The sequence below is a fragment of the Budorcas taxicolor genome, chromosome 21 (assembly GCF_023091745.1).
Source record: "Budorcas taxicolor isolate Tak-1 chromosome 21, Takin1.1, whole genome shotgun sequence".
Taxonomy (NCBI): domain Eukaryota; kingdom Metazoa; phylum Chordata; class Mammalia; order Artiodactyla; family Bovidae; genus Budorcas; species Budorcas taxicolor.
Window position 1 is genome coordinate 60,141,821 of NC_068930.1, and position 20,957 is coordinate 60,162,777.

The 20,957-nt window shown below is 43.2% G+C and overlaps 2 protein-coding genes across 2 annotated transcripts in view; one reads left to right on the top strand and one right to left on the bottom strand.

Moving 5' to 3' along the window:
• Positions 1-225: 225 nt before the first annotated feature.
• On the top strand, positions 226-16,907 carry LOC128066836 (U3 small nucleolar RNA-associated protein 14 homolog A-like). Its single transcript, XM_052659950.1, has 2 exons — positions 226-346; positions 14,205-16,907. Exon 2 carries the CDS (start codon positions 14,577-14,579, stop codon positions 16,872-16,874), a length of 2,298 nt encoding a protein of 765 aa, XP_052515910.1. The 5' UTR covers positions 226-346; positions 14,205-14,576; the 3' UTR covers positions 16,875-16,907.
• Positions 16,908-18,441: 1,534 nt separating this feature from the next.
• CATSPERB (cation channel sperm associated auxiliary subunit beta) overlaps positions 18,442-20,957 on the bottom strand; it is a 129,598-nt gene continuing 127,082 nt past the window's right edge. The window contains 1 exon segment of the mRNA XM_052659538.1: positions 18,442-18,660. Coding sequence (XP_052515498.1) covers positions 18,442-18,660 — 219 coding nt within the window.

Genomic DNA, 20,957 nt, shown 5'->3' on the forward strand with positions numbered 1-20,957 from the left:
TTTATAGGTTTATAAAAATATTTTTAAAGGAAAAAAGTTATAGTTTATTTGAATTATGTCTCCCCCAAAGTGGGCTCAGTAAATGGTACCTAGATGCTGGAGACAGACTCAGTTACTTGAATAATAAGATTTCTGTTCCTAATAATGGAAAATCTACATTTACATTATAAAATTTAACACAGGTTCATCTGATATCGGACCCCACGTCTGAGGTCAGGGGTGGTGGCTGAGAGGAGTACCCCCACATCCAGGGAGCGGTGGCTGCATGGGTGCAGGAGGGCCAAGAAGAGCTACTCCACATTCAATATCAGGAGGGGCGGCTGTGAGGAGATACCCCATGTCCAAGGTAAGAGAAACCCAAATGAGACAGTAGGTGTAGTGAGAGGGCATCAGGGGGCAGACACACTGAAACCATAATCACAGAAAACCAGCCAGTCTGATCACACGGAACACACAGCCTTGTCTAACTCAATGAAACTAAGCCATTCCGTGTGGGGCCACCAGTAGAGAGGTCTGACAGAATGTGGTCCACTGGAGAAGGGAATGGCAAACCACTTCGGTATTCTTGCCTTGAGAACCCCATGAGTAGTATGAAAAGGGAAGATGACAGGATACTGAAAGAGGAACTCCCTAGGTCAGTAGGTGCCCAATAAGTTACTGGAGGTCAGTGGAGAAATAACTCCAGAAAGAATAAAGGGATAGAGCCAAAGCGAAAACAATACCCAGCTGTGGATGTGACTGGTGATAGAAGCAAGGTCCAATGCTGTAAGAGCAATATTGCATAGGAACCTGGAATGTTAGGTCCATGAATCAAGGCAAATTGGAAGTGGTTACACAGGAGATGGCAAGAGTGAATGTCGACATTCCAGGAATCAGCAAACTAAGATGGACTGGAATGGGTGAATTTAACTCAGATGACCATTGTATCTACTACTGTGGGCAGGAATCCCTTAGAAGAAATGGAGTAGCCATCATGGTCAACAAGAGAGTCTGAAATGGAGTACTTGGATGCAGTCTCAAAAACAACAGAATGATCTCTGTTCGTTTCCAAGGCAAAACCATTCAATATCACGGTGATCCAAGCCTATGCCCCAACCAGTAATGCTGAAGAAGCTGAATTTGAATGGTTCTATGCAGATCTACAAGACCGTTTAGAACTAACAACCGAAAAAGATGTCCTTTTCATTCCAGGGGACTGGAATGCAAAAGTAGGAAGTCAAGAAACACCTGGAGTAACAGGCAAATTTGGCCTTGGAATGAGGAATGAAGCAGGGCAAAGGCTAATAGAGCTTTGCCAAGAGAACGCAGTGGTCATAGCAAAAACCCTCTTCCAACAACACAAGAGAAGACTCTACACATGGACATCACCAGCACATTCTATTGATTATAAATAATAAAAACACCGAAATCAGATTGATTATATTCTTTGTAGCCAAAGATGGAGGAGCTCTATACAGTCAGAAAAAAAAACAAGACTGGGAGCTGACTGTGGCTCAGATCATGAACTTCTTATTGCCAAATTCAGACTTAAATTAAAGAAAGTAGGGAAAACCATTAGACCATTCAGGTATGACCTAAATCAAATCCCTTATGATTATACAGTGGAAGTGAGAAATAGATTTAAGGGACTAGATCTGATAGATAGAGTGCCTGATGAACTATGGGCGGAGGTTCGTGACATTGTACAGGAGACAGGGATCAAGACCATCTCCATGGAAAAGAAATGCAACACAAAATGGCTGTCTGAAGAGACCTTACAAATAGCTGTGAAAAGAAGAGAAGCGAAAAGCAAAGGAGAATAGGAAAGATATTCCCATTTGAATGCAGAGTTCCGAAGAATAGCAAGGAGAGATAAGAAAGCCTACCTCAGCGATCAATGCAAAGAAATAGAGGAAAACAACACAATGGGAAAGGCTAGAGATCTCTTCAAGAAAATTAGAGATACCAGGGAACATTTCATGCAAAGATGGGCTCGATAAAGGACAGAAATGGTATGACCTAACAGAAGGAGAATATGTTAAGAAGAGGTGGCAAGAATACACAGAACTGTAGAAAAAAGATTGTCATGACCCAGATAACCACAATGGTGTGATCACTCACCTAGAGCCAGACATCCTGGAATGTGAAGTCAAGTAGGCCTTAGAAAGCATCACTATGAACAAAGCTAGTGGAAGTGATGGCATTCCAGTTGAGCTATTTCAAATCCTGAAAGATGATGCTGTGAAAGTGCTATGCTCAATATGCCAGCAAATTTGGAAAACTCAGCAGTGGCCACAGGACTTGAAAAGGTCAGTTTTCATTCCAGTCCCAAAGGCAATGCCAATGAATGCTCAAACTACTGCACAATGCACTCATCTCACACGCTAGTAAAGTAATACTCAAAATTCTCCAAGCCACGCTTCAGCAATACGTGAACCGTGAACTTCCAGATGTTCAAGCTGGTTTTAGAAAGGGCAGAGGAACCAGAGATCAAATTGCCAAACTGCTGGATCATGGAAAAAGCAAGAGAGTTCTAGAAAAACATCTATTTCTGCTTTATTGACTATGCCAAAGCCTTTGACTGTGTGGATCACAATAAACTGTGGAAAATTCTGAGAGAGATGGGAATACCAGACCATCTGACCTGCCTCTTGAGAAATCTGTATGCAGGTCAGGAAGCAACAGTTAGAACCGAACATGGAACAACAGACTGGTTCGAAATAGGAAAAGGAGTGCGTCAAGGCTGTATATTGTCACCCTGCTTATTTAACTTCTATGCAGAGGACATCATGAGAAACGCTGGGCTGGAAGAAGCACAAGCTGGAATCAAGGTTGCCGGGAGAAATATCAATAACCTCAGATATGCAGATGACAGCACCCTTATGGCAGAAAGTGAAGAGGAGCTAAAAAGCCTCTTGATGAAAGTGAAAGAGGAGAGCGAAAAAGTTGGCTTAAAGCTCAACATTCAGAAAACGAAGATCATGGCATCTGGTCCCATCACTTCATGGGAAATAGATGGGGAAACAGTGGAAACAGTGTCAGACTGTATTTTTTGGTGCTCCAAAATCACTGCAGATGGTGACTACAGCCATGAAATTAAAAGATGCTTACTCCTTGGAAGGAAAGTTATGTCCAACCTAGATAGCATATTAAAAAGCAGAGTAAATATTACTTTGCCAACAAAGGTCCGTCTAGTCGAGGCTATGGTTTTTCCTGTGGTCATGTATGGATGTGAGAGTTGGACTGTGAATAAAGCTGAGCGCCAAAAAATTGATGCTTTTGAACTGTGGTGTTGGAGAAGACTGTTGAGAGTCCCCTGGACTGCAAGGAGATCCATCCAGTCCATCCTAAAGGAGATCAGTCCTGGGTGTTCATTGGAAGGCCTGATGCTAAGGCTGAAAGTCCAATACTTTGGCCACCTCATGCGAAGAGTTGACTCATTGGAAAAGACCCTGATCCTTGGAGGTTTGAGGGCAGGAGGAGAAGGGGACGACAGAGGATGAGATGGCTGAATGGCATCACCGACTCAATGCACATGAGTTTGAGTGAACTCCGGGAGTTGGTGATGCACAGGGAGGCCTGGCGTGCTGCGATTCATGGGGTTGCAAAGAGTCAGACACGACTGAGCAACTGAACTGAACTCAACTGATCTGTTATATTTTCAGAAGGTGTTCATAAACTATTGTGAAATTAATTTATTTAGGGAAAAAGCATCCAAATCATAAAGAAGATAATATAGACTCTGGTAGAGAATAGATAAGAAAAATCCTTTAAAAAGAAAAGTTAAATCTGTACAAAATGTTTAAAGCATGGGTATGAGAGAGGTGAGTCTTTGTTTATTTTAGACACTATCCTGAAAATAGTAGACAATAAGTGAAAGGAGCACATTCTATCGATTATAAATAATAAAAATATTGGGCTTCCCTCGTGGCTCAGCAGTCAAGCATCTGCTTGCAATGCAGGAGCCTTAGGAGACTCAGGTTCAATCCCTGGGTTGGGAAGATCCTTGCAGGAGAGCATGGCAACCCACTCCAGTATTCTTGCTTGGAGAATCCCATGGACAGAGGACCTGGTGGGCTACAGTCCATAGGGTCAGAAAGAGTTGGACACAACTTAAGTGACTTAGCTTGCATGCATTAAAAATATTATAATGACAATGTGTAATATATCCCATGTCTGTAACTCACCATGTTACTGGAGGTAAGAAAATACTTGACTGTGTTATTCTTTTACAGTTTTAAAATCAGAGTAACAGGAACAGTGTAACTTATTCTCTCCTAAATAATATAAAACACATGTTTTTGGTTACACATTTTTAAATAACAACAAACAAATGGAAAAATTATACAACTCAAACAGAAGAATCATGATATAGTTTCATATTGCAGTCCATCTTGCCCAAGATATTATTTAAATCTATTAAATCTTTGTTGTTGTTTAGTTACTAGTGGTATCTAACTCTTTTGTGACCCAATGGACTGTAGCCTGCCAGGCTTCTCTGTCCATGGGATTTCCCAGGCGAGAATGCTGGAGTGGGTTGCCATTTCCTTCTCCAGGGGATCTTCCCAACCCAGGGATTGAACCCACATCTCCTGCTTTGGCAGGTGGATTGTTTACCACTTCAGTTCAGTTCAGTCGCTCAGTCGTGTCCGACTCTTTGCGACCCCATGAATCGCAGCACGCCAGGCCTCCCTGTCCATCACCAACTCCGGAGTTCACTCAAACTCACGTCCATCGAGTCAGTGATGCCATCTAACCACCTCATCCTCTGTCGTCCCCTTCTCCTCCTGCCCCTAATCCCTCCCAGCATCAGAGTCTTTTCCAATGAGTCAACTCTTTGCATGAGGTGGCCAAAGTACTGGAGTTTCAGCTTTAGCATCATTCCTTCCAAAGAAATCCTACTTAGTCCAATTAAATGTTTAAAAACTGTTAATTCATACACAAAATATAGATTTTCACTGAGCACAGCAGATCCGTAATTCACCGGGGAACCCGCTCATCTTTCACTTCTCCCATTTTCTTATTCTCCCAGACTCAAAATCTTGACATTACCTCAGACTTCTTTCTTCTCCTGCATTTAATCAATTTTCATGTGGATGTCATAGTTTTTGATTCATCCTTTCCTTGAGATTCTACTCTCACCACCCACCTCAAGTTGGGGCCTCACTACTTCAGTTGTGGATTGCTACAATAGCATCCTAACAACTATTTTTCTAGTTTGTCTTTTCTTTTTGTCTGTGCCAGGTCTTAGTTGCGTCATGTGGGATCTAATTCCCTGACCAGGGACTGAACCTGGGCCTCCTGTATTGGGAGTGCAGAGTCGTAGCCACTGCACCACCAGGGAAGTCCCTGCTCTTGCCTTTTCAAATTGTCCTCTTCTCACTAGTTAAGTTGATATCTCACATATTACTTTCATCATGCTTTAAGAACTTACCTACCTACTACTAACTTCTCAGATTCATGTATCCAAGGACCTAATTGTGTCTTATTTATCCAACATTAGACTCCTCCTCCTCTGAATCCTCCTTCCAGAAAACATGTTTGAAGTCTTATTTAACTGACACCAAAGGGATAAATATTTAACTGACACCAAAGGGCTTCCCTGGTGGCTCAGATCGTAAAGAATTTGACTGCAATGCAGGAGATACAGGTTTGATTCTTGGGTCAGGAAGATCCCCTGGAAGCGGAAATGGCAACCCACTGCAATATTCTTGCCTGGAGAATCCCATGGACATAAAGGAGGGAATACGGACAACACAACGTCCTGCACACAGTCTGCATCAGGAGTGGTGGGGTGTGGGAGGTTTCTCTCCTCTCTAATCTGCTTTCAGTCTAATGAGTGACTGGCAACAGCTGTGCTTCTAGGGAGCGTCCATTAGAGAGATGTTGGATCCTATACAAGTAATCCAGCATGAAATCGTATTTCCAGGTGCCCGTGGGGAATGGTAGCCACGGAGGTATCAGCTCAGGTCTCTGCTCTGGAGAACCTGCAACTGAGGATGGGGTCGGTAGACAGCCTCCAGCTTCCCCACCTCGTTCCCCTGCAGTGTTCCCTGGGCGCAATGCCCTCCCTCAGCTGCTCTCAACCAAGGGAGGCCAGGAGGGACTTAGAACTGGCCATTTCTGCTTGACATGAAACTCTTCTAAAGACAGTCCTGTTCCTAGGTTCACCCCTGGCTGAGACTTTTTTAGGATGACATGCAGCCTGAGTCTCCTCTCCCTCAACCCTTCCTCTTCCTCTCTCCTTCCACTGGAGGCTCTCGGGCTCCTGTTCCCTCCCCTCTCTTCATTCATTCTCTCAGGCATATCAGGTGCCATCTTGGAAGCTACAGCAGAACCCTGAAACTAGCTCTTAGATTTATAAGAAAACCTATAAATTCCCACAGTTCGTTACCTGGGTCATGGAACTTCAGGGAAGTTAGGAGGCCTTGATTCCCCCAGTTGTAGCGGGGTTGTGTGATCCAAGACCAACTTGCTGAACAGAACTTCTCCACTGACAATCATTTCTATATTACCAACCTTTGTTTTTTCTGATGTTCTTCCTAAATTACTACCACAAAATGAGTTACATCTTCTTACAGTGGTCTATGGATTAAGCATTTTCCCCTACAGGAATTTTTTTTTAAGTTCAAATGGTCCCTCTCATCCGGCCGCCCCATGCATACACATACACACACACGGAAAATGCTTACTATTACTTAAAATCTTTAACTTGGTACTTTTTATTTTGGTTTTTAATTTTTAACATCTAATTCTCTTTCCCTGATTAATTCTGCTAGAGATAAACAGATTTGAAGTATCTTTTTTTCATTTATTCAACAGATACTTAGTAATGACTACATATAAGAAACAATTTGCTGAAAGAAAAGATAACATGGAAAAGAAATATAAAAAGTTCTTGATAAAGAAAGAATTATTTTAAGCTCCTGTTTCAAAAAAATACATTCCCAGGAATGAGACTGTGATAATTCTCTATTAACAAAATTAATTTTTTCCTAAGATCACTGTTAATTTGCAATAATTCATTTTAGAAAGATCAATTTGTTATCAGAGGGTTAATTTTTTCTTCTAAGTTCCAAAGGAAAACTACATGTTCTTAAAAATATGATTAAAACAGAAAAAAAATTGACCAGAATGATTATCAATTTTATCACAACCAAAATCTCTGAGATTTATGAATGGCATGATGGCAAATCAGAAAGTGATCTCTTTTTAAAATTTGATCCTGAGAAATGTTCACAAGATACAACCAATTTATTCAGAGACAGGATCTAACATGACAGATTCTCCTGTAAACTGATCTAGGTTGGGGACCAAAGGAAAGTTAGGATGAACCACAGTCTGACCCAAAACCATTTTTCCAAGACGATTACTTTATTTTAGGTATGCTTATATATGCACACACACAGACAGACACACAAAAAACACAGAAGACTAAGAAAAGATACCAAAATTTCAGGTGGTTTGATTTTAATTTTTCTTCCTCGTACTTTTATTTTCTAAATTCCCCTATTACTACTCTTAAGAAATCAAAGACAGATGAAAAAGAAACACTTATAATTATATACATAATGATCCTCAAAACCTCTTCTTCTGAGTCCTTTTCTTCATCTGCTTATTCATTTCAACAAATACTTATTGAGTGCCTACTCAGTAAATTGTGGGATGTGCCTAATGTGCCTGTGGGATGTTACATATTGTGCTGCTTCATCGGAACATCTCTCATAGAAAGGGGCTCTCATATCATATTTATGTTCTCCTGTTCATCCCCAAATTTGATATAAAATATTTTTTATTCCTCATTCACTTATTGAACATCAACCATGTGTTAGTCACTACCCTGGACAGTCATTAAAAGGAAATGTGATAGAAAATTAGCACCACACCTAGTGAACAGGAGAGACAAGTATGTAAAGAGCAGAACCAGGCTAAGAGGTGTGATAATATAGAACTGTGCACAATGTTGCGCTACTCAAAGGAAAGAAAAACTCATTATCAAAGAAAGTTGGGAGAGAATTTCTCAGTAGAGGAGACATTTCAACTGGACCTTGAATGATGGGTCAAATGGTCATGGATGAGAGAGAAGGAGACTGGCAGAGAGGAGAAGGCTGGCAGAGAGGTGGAGGCTGTCTGGGAGGCTCTGTGGGGCAAGCTGGGGGCAGCAGGGAGGGCTCCCAACTCCAAAGCAGGCAGAGTTTCTAATGACACTGGCTGGCATCTACCAAGAAAGGCATGGAGGGGGTCAATGGGCTTGGAGCACACATCCTTGTTTGGAGGTAGAAGGACTGTTTGCTGACCTTTCCAGTCTTGTCCAGTCACCTACCAATCCCCGCTCTTCCCCCTTCCCTTCCATCTGAATTGCACTGCAGTTTGCCCAGAGCCCTCAGCCATTGACACTCAGTCACTGATACTCACCATGCTCAGTTCTCTTCTCTTCTCTCCATAGGCTGCATCAAGTTTTTGTTCTTCACCAGTTAGAGGGATTGCCAAGTCAAATAATGGTTTTTTCTTTTCTGGAAATGGTGCCAGTGAACAGAAGGGTGAGGTCTGCATTGCTTGACTTTGTCCCTGGCCATAGCTGGTTGATCTAGGAACAACTATCTGATCTTTCAGCAAATCAGGTTCCTGCTGAGGACTTTTAACCTGAACTGGGAGCCCCACAATGGAAGTTCTAGTTGTGTGTATGTGCAGGGAGTTTAGTTACACGATGGCAAAGCGTGAGGTTGCTCAGGAACTCCTGACACTGTAGCCTGAGCTACTTGTATAATCATGGACTGCCTGGCTGTGACATGAGATGGGGGTGGACAGGAAGAGGGGGTGGATATTAGTTGAACACTGAAAGAGGAATATTGTAATTTAGAATGGTTGCTTCTGATGGTGCTCAGAGACTCAAATCCCAGTATTACTGACCTAGCAAAAAAGCCTTCCTTGGAATGGTCTTGTGACCCTTCTGAATGAAGCTCTTATGGCTGTGGCCCAAAGCTGAGATGATGAAAACCCAGTTCAGAACAGATTTTGAGGATTTCTGAAGTACACTTCCAGTTGAATTCACAACCCAGGGAAATACTGCTAGTGAACATCAAAGTGGTAGATTATATTTCCAAGTGTGTACTTCAGTTGTGTCTGACTTTTTGTGACCCTGTGGACTGTAGCCTGCTAGTCTCCTCTGCATGGGATTCTCCAGGCAAGAATACTGGAGTGGATTGCCATGCCCTCATCCAGGGAGGAGATCTTCCCGACCCAGAGATTGAATCCTTGTCTCCGGGATCTCCTGCATTGGCAGGTGGGTTCTTTCCCACTAATGCCACCTGGGGAGCCCTTTATACTTCCACAAATGACTGAAATACTCCCTCCTAACCATATAGGCTCTTCTGCCATGTCACCTTGCCACTCAGAAGAGGTGGAGTCTGTTTCTCCTGCCTTTGAACCTGGGCTGGCATTGGGACCACCTTGACCAGTGGAATGAAGCAGTGATACTCTGAGATTTTGAAGTCTCAAGTGTTAAAGTCTGGCAGTGCCCACTTTAGTGTTCTGGGGGAAGCCAACTGCCATGTAAGAAGTCGAATTACTATAACACTGCAAGTCTGTAAGTAAGCCAAAGCTATTAATAGCTTCATGGAGATGCCACATGGAGAGACAGATGCCTCTTGGCCAGAACCCAGCTGCTGCAGTCAACCCAGCTGAGGAGCCAGATGTGTGAGTTAGGAAGACATCTTGGGCATCGTAGCCCTGGCACACAGAGAAGCCTAAACTTGTTCCTTTGGAGGACGGTGCTCTCTGATAAGTCTCCTGCCTTTGGTGGCCTTCAGTGAACCTCATCTCTCAATATTTATGATTGTGCATAGTCCTCCTCCCTTAAATCTGGGCTAGGCTGGTGATTGGTTCTAGCCAATAGAATGTAGATGGTGTTATGCTAGTACTAGGCCCAAGCGTGGCAGTTTCCTCTTTCGCATTTTTAGGAGACCTGAGCTGCCGTGTAAGAGGTCCAACTAACCTGGTAAAGAAGCCACATAGAGGGGCCAGGTAGAAAAGAAATAGGTCCAGAGACTACTACATGGAGTGAGAAAGAAGCTCAGGGGCCCAGCTGAGCCGAGCCTCCAGCCAGTCCTCCGGCTGAGGATATACAAGAGGGTCATTGGTAAGACCAGCAGAAACACCCAGCTGAGTCCAGCCCAGGCTACCATCTTGAGAAAATAAAACGGTGGTGGTTTTGTTGCTATTGTTCTGTCGCTCAGTTGTGTCTGACTCTTTGCGATCCCACGGATGCAAAGGTCACCTAAATTCTTATTTAGATCTAAATTCTTCTTCAGTGAAACCTATGCCAGTTTCTGCTGTGCTTCCCTTGTAGACTAAACCTAAAAATCCCTCCTTTTCCCTACTCATTGTCAAATGGTGGATTCTGACTCAAACAGGAGAGTGTTAAGCACTATCAGAAAAGAAAAGAGTTATACCATAGAATTGCAAATTATAGAGTATGCTCATTTTATTGTTAAAACTCAGAGGAAATGTTTATGGACCAGGAATTTTTGAAATGGTTGAAAAAAAATTGAAGAACCTAATTTGTGATTATTTTTAATTCATTGTCCTAGTGATACTGTATTTGTTATGCTAGCTAAGACTGCTGGCTGGGGTTCTAAGGGATTGGACTGACTCATGTAAATTGGGCCCAATACCTGCACTATGTTAGGTGATGCTGAAAGGCCGAAAGCATCTGATACAGTGGAGAGAGAAGAATTCAAAGACTGATAACACCCAGAAGTCTCTCCCTTTTTTCATCATTAAGAGCAGATTGATAAGGGAAGCATCTGAGTCTTTTAAAATATGCTCCCTGACACTCCCTGTACAATAGCTAACACGTCTAACAGCACTTTCTAGATGCCAGGCTCTGTTCTAAGCACTTTGCATTTATTAGCTCCTTCAATTCCCAAGGAATCAAATGAGGCAAGTAATGTCATTTTTATATTGGCAATAAAACTGAGACACAGAGAAGTTAAGTCACTTTCTCAAGATGACACAGCTAGAAAGTGGCAAAGACAGCATTCCAAAGTAGATGATCCTGCTCTGGCGTCCAAGCTCTTGACTGCCATCCTGGTAGGACTGGATGAAGGCAGGTAGTGCTGCACTTAGACACGGATCCCTTATATTGATGGAAATGAGAGGTGCCGAAGATGACCACATCTGCTGTGCTCGTTATAATGACAGCCAAGTGGGCACCGTAGCCATGGTGCCTAGAGGGCCCTGGGACCTGGCATGTTGCTTCCGTGCCGAGTATGGGCCTTCCCCTGGCCATTTAGTGGCACACTGTAACTTCTGCCACTGTGACTCTGTGCCCCAATCGAGTGGGGAGCCAGGCGACCATCTTGCAATGTAATAGGACCTGAAGATCATAAAGAAACAATTTCCTAAGGTCTCTTGGTAAGATTCAATGATGAAATAGAAAATCAAACTTACTAAGAATACGCTTTAGCAAAGTTTGGATGAATTCAGTATTCTGGATCCCATAGTGATGTCCCATTCCAAAGTAAAGAACAGGTTAGAGAACCGCACGTTTCCTACTGCCAAGAAAAACGATGCCTGGAAATGGGAGGCTGAATACCATTTAGAATTTCTGCTCTAATAATTTTGGTTCAAAAAAATGGACAGCTTTGAGTGGGATCTAGCCCAGTTCCAGCTGCAGTACAAATTGGTTACTCTTCTCTCATGACCCAGTAGACCCGTGAACAAATTTAAGCCTTGTTTGTGTCAAGAACTGTGAAGGATCTGAGATATTATCCTACTTGCTAAGTAACAGTGTAGTTGTGGTGATGCTGGTGAGGACAGAAGACACTGGGACAAAACAAACAACTCATTACTTTCAACAACAGCAGTAGCCAGAGTATCAGTATCTTTGTACCGCACTTTGCACCTGAGCCCTCAGTTCAGTTCAGTTCAGTCGCTCAGTCGTGTCCAACTCTTTGCGACCCCATGAATTGCAGCACGCCAGGCCTCCCTGTCCATCACCAATGCCCGGAGTTTACCCAACTCATGTCCATCGAGTCGGTGATGCCATCCAACCATCTCATCCTCTGTTGTCCCCTTCTCCTCCTGCCCCCAATCCCTCCCAGCATCAGGGTCCTTTTGAATGAGTCAACTCTTCGCATGAGGTGGCCAAAGTATTGGACTTTCAGCTTTAGCATCAGTCCTTCCAATGAACACCCAGGACTGATCTCTTTTAGGATGGACTGGTTGGATCTCCTTGCAGTCCAAGGGACTCTCAAGAGTCTTCTGCAACACCACAGTTCCAAAGCATCAATTTTTTGGCGCTCAGCTTTCTTCACAGTCCAACTCTCACATTCATACATGACCACTGGAAAAACCATAGCCTCGACTAGATGGACCTTTGTTGGCAAAGTAGTAATATGCTTTATAATATGCTATCTAGATTGGTCATAACTTTCCTTCCAAGGAGTAAGCATCTTTTAATTTCATGGCTGCAGTCACCATCTGCAGTGACTTTGGAGTCCCCCAAAATAAAGTCTGACACTATTTCCACTGTTTCCCCATCTATTTGCCTAGGGTGACACAAAGCAGGCTAGATGACTTGTGCACACATGATGAGTTGCATTACCTGATAGGAACCCTGAACTTAGGGAACCTGAGTCTTTTATCATGGGCAGTAAGCATGCTGCCTTTTGCTCCATAAAAAAGATGAATTATCTTTATTTACAGTAGGCATGTGTACCCATTTGCTCAGCATGTCTTATCTACTACCATGTGTTCCTCCATTTCTGTCACTTTATGTACCAACACAGGGAATGAGGTAATAAAAAATGAGAATAGTAAGGCTCTGATGAATTTGGAATTTTTCCAGTCAGAAAATCTGGAAAGAAGTTAATTTAATTTCCACGTACATTTCAGTGTTGTATTATAATCAAACACTTAAAATTTTAATTACCCATAGAGAGACACAACAATCTTTTCAGCACACTGGAACCTTAGACATTTTAATCCCTCGCAATTTGCCTCTGGCCCTAACGTCATTCACATCACAAAAAGAAGTGAGGTAATGGGTAGATGGGGATTCATAGCATTATTTTTTCTTAAGTCTTTTTTGAAATTTTGTTTCTGTCTTACGTTTTGGTTTTTTGGCCATGAGGCATGTGGGATCTTAGTTTCCCAACCAGGAACTGAAGCTGCACCCCCTTAACTTCTGGACCACCAGGGAAGGCCCCATTGCATGATTGCTACTCTGCCATCCAGACACGTGGATGGTCTTATGACATAAGGAAGTCTACCGAAGGTTCATGCACAGTGGTCCTGGGGACACTGTGGTTTCTCCCGCTCGATGAAATGTATGTTCCATGTTGGAGATCCCCAGTATACAGGGATGCTTGCAATAGCTGGAACACAATAAAATGGGAAATAAGGGGTGGAGAGTGAATGTGATTATTTTTAGATTTCACTTAAGCCACTGCCAACAGTTTTGCTTTTTGAACTCTGTTAATCAAGCGGCCTATCTAACCAGTGTAAAAATACCAATGAACACAACAGTGATCCCACTGGTCCCACCAAGACTGCCGCGTAACCGTTTTTGTGTGTTAGGAAAACAGGCATAAGAGGGGATCATCAATCTTATTGAGAAAAAATAGAGATGCTCCAACACAGGGAAAAGTGAAAGTCTCTCAGTTGTGTCCGACTCTTTGCAACACCGTGGACTATACAGTCCATTGAATTCTCCAGGCCAGAATACTGTAGTGTGTAGCCTTTCCCTTCTCCAGGGGATCTTCCCAACCCAGGGACTGCACCCAGATCTCCCACATTGCAGGCAGATTCTTTACCAGCTGAGCCACAAGGGAAGCCTGTAACAGTGAGGACCAATATTAATTGGGTGGCTTCTGGGCCACACACTTTTACTACCAAGGATACTCCAAGATAAAAATCCATAGAAACTGAAAAAAAAAAAAAAAAAAAAAAAACTAACTTACAGAGTGGTAGGTATCTGATTGCCAAAGCCTCAGATCCTTCATGAATGAAGACATTTCGTTGTTTTGGGCAAAGGGTCCTAATAAAATGAGGTACACTTCAGAGGCAAGGCAGCACGTGGAATGTGTGGTGGAGAGATAAACCTAAGATAAACTAAGTCAGCTTTAGGGGCTTAGTTACAGGGTCATAAAAGAGTCACTTTTTTTTTTTTTGTCTTTTGCTGAAGTGTACTAATTATCACCATTTTCTTCCTTTTTGACAAGAAATTAAGAGAAATTGATAGCACCTAGAGATTCTGGACTCCAAGAACAGTGGCTCTGTGACATTATCTCTGGAATCCCATCATTAGCTATGACTTTGGATGGACTGTTTTCAGGGAAGAGGTGAATAAATTTGTGGTCACATGAAGAATGAATTAGCTGAGCAGGGGTATCTTTGAACACACAGGAATACAGATGCATACATGGCATCCACAGCTCAAACAGCCAAAGTGTAGACCACAGGATAGAATCTTAATAACTTTCCTGAGGTCACACAGTTTGTAGGTGATGGAGCTAGATAAAAACCAGGCTATAAGATGTTAATATCACCTCTCGACTTCCACTCCTGGTCCATGTGAGAGACAGGCTGCTGAGATGAGCACGAACCAGGCTGCGGAGAGCAAACTTCTGGCTTTGAACCAACAGAAAGAACTAGAGGATTTGCCAAAAGACTACCCCTTGAGCACCAGTGAAGATGAAGGGGACAATGATGGAGAGAGAAAGCATCAGAAGCTTCTGGAATCAATCAATTCACTTAATGGAAAGGATAGGCAGAAACTGGCTGAGAGGTCTGAGGCTAGTCTGAAGGTGTCAGAGTTCAGTGTAAGTTCTGAAGGATCAGGAGAAAAGCTAGTCCTTTCAGATCTGCTTGAGCCTGTTAAAACTTCATCCTCATTGGCTGCTGTGAAAAAGCAGCTGAACCGAGTGAAATCAAAGAAGACTGTGGAGTTACCACTTCACAGAGAAGAGATTGAGCGGATCCACAGAGAAGTGGCATTCAATAAAAGCTCCCAAACCCTCTCCAAATGGGATCCTGTCGTTCTGAAGAACCGGCAAGCAGAACAGCTGATTTTTCCCCTGAGCAAGCCCCAATCAGCCTTTGCTCCCATCGAACATGTGGTCAGTGGCTGGAAGGCAGGAACTCCCCTGGAGCAGGAGATTTTTAATCTTCTCCATAAGAACAAGCTGCCTGTGACAGACTCTTTACTGACTCCCATGGAAAAGGCCTCTCTCAAAGCTATGAGCCTGGAAGAGGTAAAGATGCGCCGAGCAGAGCTTCAAAGGGCCCGGGCCCTGCAGTCCTACTATGAGGCCAGGGCTCGAAGAGAGAAGAGAATCAAAAGCAAAAAGTATCACAGAATTCTGAAGAAAGGAAAGGCCAAGCAAGCCTTAAAAGATTTCGAGAAGCTGCAGAAGGTCAATCCTGCTGCGGCATTGGAAGAACTAGAAAAACTTGACAAGGCCAGAATGATGGAGCGAATGAGCCTTAAGCACCAGAACAGTGGGAAATGGGCAAGATCAAAGGCAATTATGGCCAAGTATGACCTGGAGGCTCGCCAGGCTATGCAGGAACAGCTGTCCAGGAACAAAGAGCTGACGCAGAAGGTCCGGGCGGCCTCTGAGAGTGAGGAAGAGGAGGAAGGCCAGGAGGAAGAGGAAGAAACTCTTGTTCCTGACATGGTGAATGAGGTGCAGATAAAGGCAAGTGGACTGAACCCCTGGATGTCCAAGAATCACTTCATTGATGCCAAAGAGACTGAGGTCCAGAAAGACCTGGAAGACCCTGCTGAGCCTGAAGCCCAGGAGACTTCTGAAAGTGAGGAAGAAAGAGCAGTAGTGGAGGAAGAAACTCTCTTGAAAGAATTTGAGGAAAGGCGATCACTTAGACAGAAGTCTAAGCTCAACCACATGGCGGAGCCAGTGCACAGACGTGTAACAAAGGATCCCAGCAGCCAGGAGGTGCTGTCCGAATTGAGAGCACTGTCTCAAAAACTCATCACGGAGAACCATCAGTCAGGCAAGCAAGAACTGAGTTCAGTGAGGACAGCTCAGAGAGAGGAATCTGCCAGGGAGGAAGAGGAGCCCATGTTGCTGCAGAGGCCAAAGAGAGCTCGGACTCTGGATGAGCTGGAGGAGCTGGGCAGAGAAGGGTGTGCTGAAAACAAGGAGCTTCCCAGAACTGCAGTGGAAGGGCTGCAGTTGGAGAAGAATCGAAGTAATCATATTGGAGCCCCCAAGGAGAAGAAAAGGAAGGAGCAAATGATTGATCTCCAGAACCTCCTTACCACAAAATCACCTTCCGTGAAGTCCTTGGCAGTTCCCACGACTGTACAGGAGTTGGAAGATGAAGAAGAGAGAGATCAAAGGCATATGATAAAGGAAGCTTTTGCTGGGGATGATGTCATCAGAGACTTCTTGAAAGAGAAGAGGGAAGCTGTGGAGGCGAGTAAGCCAAAGGACCTGGACCTGACTCTGCCTGGCTGGGGCGAGTGGGGTGGTATGGGCCTGAAGCCCAGTGCCAAGAAGAGACGCCGGTTTCTCATTAGAGCCCCTGAGGGTCTTCCAAGAAAAGACAAGGATTTGCCAAACGTGGTTATCAGTGAGAAGCGGAACATCCATGCAGCAGCTCATCAGGTGCAGTTGTTTCCACATCCATTCACGCACCATCAACAATTTGAAAGGACCATCCAGACCCCCATAGGATCTACATGGAACACCCAGAGGGCCTTCCAAAAGCTGACCATGCCCAAGGTTGTCACCAAGCCAGGCCATATCATTAAGCCTATCAAAGCAGAGGATGTGGGCTACCAATCTTCCTCAAGGTCGGACCTCTCTGTCGTACGGAGGAATCCAAAACGACTCTCCATACGTCACAAAAAAACATGTGGATAATAACTGTGTGGATTGAACTGCTGAAGTAGTGACACCTTGGTGCCGGGAACCAATAGCCCCGACTGTTCCTCCTCTGGCCTGGTTTTACTTGGAGCTGCAAGATGATTCCAAAACAAGCTTAGCACACCATGGGTGTAGTTAAGCCACATGTTAGAAATAAAGGCATTTTTATCTATTTAACTGGAAAAAAAATGTTAATATCAGGGGCAAGTGAGTGTGGGTTATATGAGAATCCTCTGTACCACTGTAATAACTTTTCAGTAAATGTTAAAGTAGTTAAAAAATTTTGTTAAAAGAAGAAACACAGGTTGTCATACTCTGTAGTTTACACTTTTAATCTCTGTGCCATGTTTAATCTCTGGAGCCCTAGCCCAAGTGATGCTCTAAGGAGCTGACAAACTCCTGTCTCCTAAGTCCCCAGAATGAGTCTCCTTCCTCCCCACAGACAAGCACTCCTTGTCCAGATTTTGCTTTGATTTTCTGGCTTCCTGTAGTATCCTTCCAATAAATTTCCCTTTCATTGTAATTAGACAGGATGGATTTCTATTACCTGCAACAGAACAGCAACAGCTAACACTTAAGAGTATTCACAAAGCCAAGCACTGTTCTAATTACTTTGTATGTATAAATTCATTTGGCCTTCACAACAGCCCTATGAGGTAGGTATTAATATTACCCCATTTTACAGGTGAAAACACTCAGGCACAAAGAAATTAAAGGATTTTCTCAGGTCATACATCTAGGAAGTGGCAAACCTGTAATGTCTGGCTCCTGAGTCTGATTGCTGGGTCTACCCTGCCCACTGTCCTCTCAGAAGAACTTGCAGGATACACCGGCACGGCCCTGGTTTGTGGTTCCCAGAACAGGACTCACCTGGACTGGATGCATAGCCTTGCCCCACGTTGTCGAGAGCAGACTGTGGCTCCTCCTGGGCTTTTCCAGGAGGGTGTAACTCTCTGATCTCCAAACGTACTGGCCATCTTCTGACGACCTGGGAGCGGGTGCTCTGAGAGCACACAGAGGTGCATCTTTTGGAATTCTACATGTCACATGTAGTTCTGTAAACCAGTTCCTCCCCCAGACTCAGCCCCGTGATGGGGTCACATTTCCTCCTCATTGGGTGTTACAATCTGATTTGGAAGTTGCCTCAAGAAAACCCAGATGGCTTCACCTGTCGTTCCCGTGAGGTTCTGAATGCACACATGGACAGGAGCCTCCTTTATCGCCTGTCTTTCCCTGCCAGGACTGCCTTCTACTCATTCTGATCTGAAAAGGACAAGGCTCAGAATGGGCTCCAGTCAACAAAAGCTATCGAATAAATACAGAAAACCCGTTCCCCAAGAGATGGTTACCATTTTTCATTTTCTTAAAAATCTCAAGGAAAATCTTCTAAGTGTTAACTAAGAAATTTTCTATGTATCCAAAATAAGAGAATGGAATGGTAAACATGTTGACAGAGTGTAATTTGAGTTAAAATGCTAATTGTATAGTATTTTATCTAATTTTTACATTAACATTAAAATACATTTTTTCCCTAGGGATTGAGAAAATTATGATTAACATTTGTTCACTGTTCAGAGTTTCATCTATGAACTAGCTAATTGGCAGTGATATTTGTGGGGTTCACATTGTTTCTTCTAATCAGTTTTTTGAACATATCCCATGGGTGGATATTACGTATTTGGAACATAAATGCTATAAAAATTAATCCCCCTAGCAGTACAGCTGCTGCAACAGCAATAAGTGTGTGTCCTGGAAATGGCAGAGGGACTTCGTCAACATAAATCTGCAACAGAGAAAGCAAAGTCTTTAAGTTTTCTGAGCTCAGCAATTCAAAACATTGAACTTGACATGATTCACACAATGGTGGAAACACTACTACTCATATAGCAGTATTCTGTCCAGACCAATATAGATATTCAGCCTCAGCAGTCTCTTGGCAATCTGACAGGTAACAATGTGCACATGTTACATAGGGAATAATAATTCGATTTATATCCTGTATCTTTATCTTTCATCTTTTTTCTTCTTCTTCTTAATCTTTTTTCCTATGCTTGGGCTTACTTGCTCCACGGCATGTGGGATCTTCCCAGACCAGCGATCGAACCCATGTCTCTTGCATTGGCAGGCAGATTCTTTACTACTGAGCCACCAGGAAAGCCCTATCATTTGTCATTAATGGCAGAGGTGGTCAGACAGAACACTTACACGGTAGGAAAACGTTCTGTGTTCAGTTACAGAGGAACAGGCAAAGTGCCATTGGAGCATGGTGAAAGTGCAAGTGGCTCAGTCATGTCCGACTCTTTGCAACCCCATGGACTGTACAGTCCATGGAGTTCTCCAGGCCAGAATACTGGAGTGGGTAGCCTTTCCCTTCTCCAGGGGATCTTCCCAACCCAGGGATCAAACTGGGTCTCCTGCATTGCAGGCAGATTCTTTACCAGTTGAGCCACAAAGGAAGCCCAAGAATACTGGAATGGGTAGCCTATCCCTTCTCCAGCTGATCTTCCTGACCCAGGAATCGAACCGGGGTCTCCTGCATTGCAAGCTGACTCTTCACCAACTGAGCTATCAGGGAACATGGAACATGGTGAGAAGTGCCTGACTGCTTAGAGTAACCAGGGAACGTGCTTCCCGATCTGAACCTTGGAGAATAAGAGGAGGAGGAGAAGGTACATTCAAGGTAGAGGAAATAAGCATGTGCTCTTCCAGACTACCATCTCTTCAGAAAATTCTCAGTATGAGTGCCAACACTGGGAAATTTCTGTATGTTCAAAATGTTTCCTCTGCCTGAGAGGATAATTAATAAACACAAGTTCCTAGAGGGGAGACAGGAGCACTGACAGAAGCAAGGATCTTCTGAGACTAGAGGTAAGGATGGTTGCCATGTCGCTACAGGTAGAAATGGGGGCATATGGAGAGTAAAATGGTTCAAGCTTGTGTTTTCCCTGTGAAGTAAGAAGCAAGACTATCTTTTGAGGTAGAATGCGGGAGACCTGGGTTCAACCCCTGGGTTGGGAAGATCCCCTGGAGAAGGGAAAGGCTACCCACTGCAGTATTCTGGCCTAGAGAATTCCATGGACAGTCCATGGAGTCGCAAAGAATTGGACACCACTCAGTGACTTTCACTTTCACTTCTATACATTTCTGAGAGTGGAAACCCTATCGCCCCTGAAATCATGTATTCTCCAGCTAAATTTCTGTCTCTAAAGTTCTTGAAAACAGTTTTTCTTTAAATGTTTCCCTTCCAATCTTCTATGATTATCTAAATATTCCATGAGAAGTTTTTAAAAAAGGTTGAACACCAGAATCACAGAAAAGTATGTTCTGAACATGATATCTTTTTATCATCAAAATACTTCAGTTTGTGCTTCTTTAACACAGATTGAAAGGATTCACTCATATTAGAGTGCAATTATAAAAACCAAGATATTAACTCTGAGACAATGCTACTTTGTAATCTACAGATCTTACTCACATTTTGTCAGTGATTTCAATAATGTCCTTTATGATGAGAAAAAAAGCCAAGATTTTGTTTTGCATCCCATTGTTTCAGGATACTTTCAAAAGCATGATTTAAGAAACTTTATCTTTTTCGATTGTTTCTTAATGATTCTCTTTATTAACTGTGCAATCACTTCCTATTTTTCTTTCATTTATTTTTGTGATTCTTCCTTCATTCCTGAAACTTTGTATCTCTGCTGACTCGTCTTAGCCTGAAGAATTTCCTTATGCATTTTTTTTTTAGAGAAGTTCTGCCTACAGTAGATTACTTTATTCTTCCTTCACCTGAAAATACCTTTATTTCCCTCTCATTCCTGAAGGATATTTTCACTAGATACAGAATTCTGGGTAGACAGTCCTTCCTCCCTACACTGTGACTGTCCTCAGTACATTAAGGATGTTGTACAACTTTCTTCTTGCTTCTGTGGATTCATGAATCTAATTCATTAGAGTTTTATCTCCCCGTATTATTGTGCTCTTCCATGAAACTGGGGCTGACCATGGGACAAAGAGGTGAGAAAAAAGAGAAAAATAATGAGGATTTTCTCTTAGGCTCCTCATATAACAGGTACTTCTTTT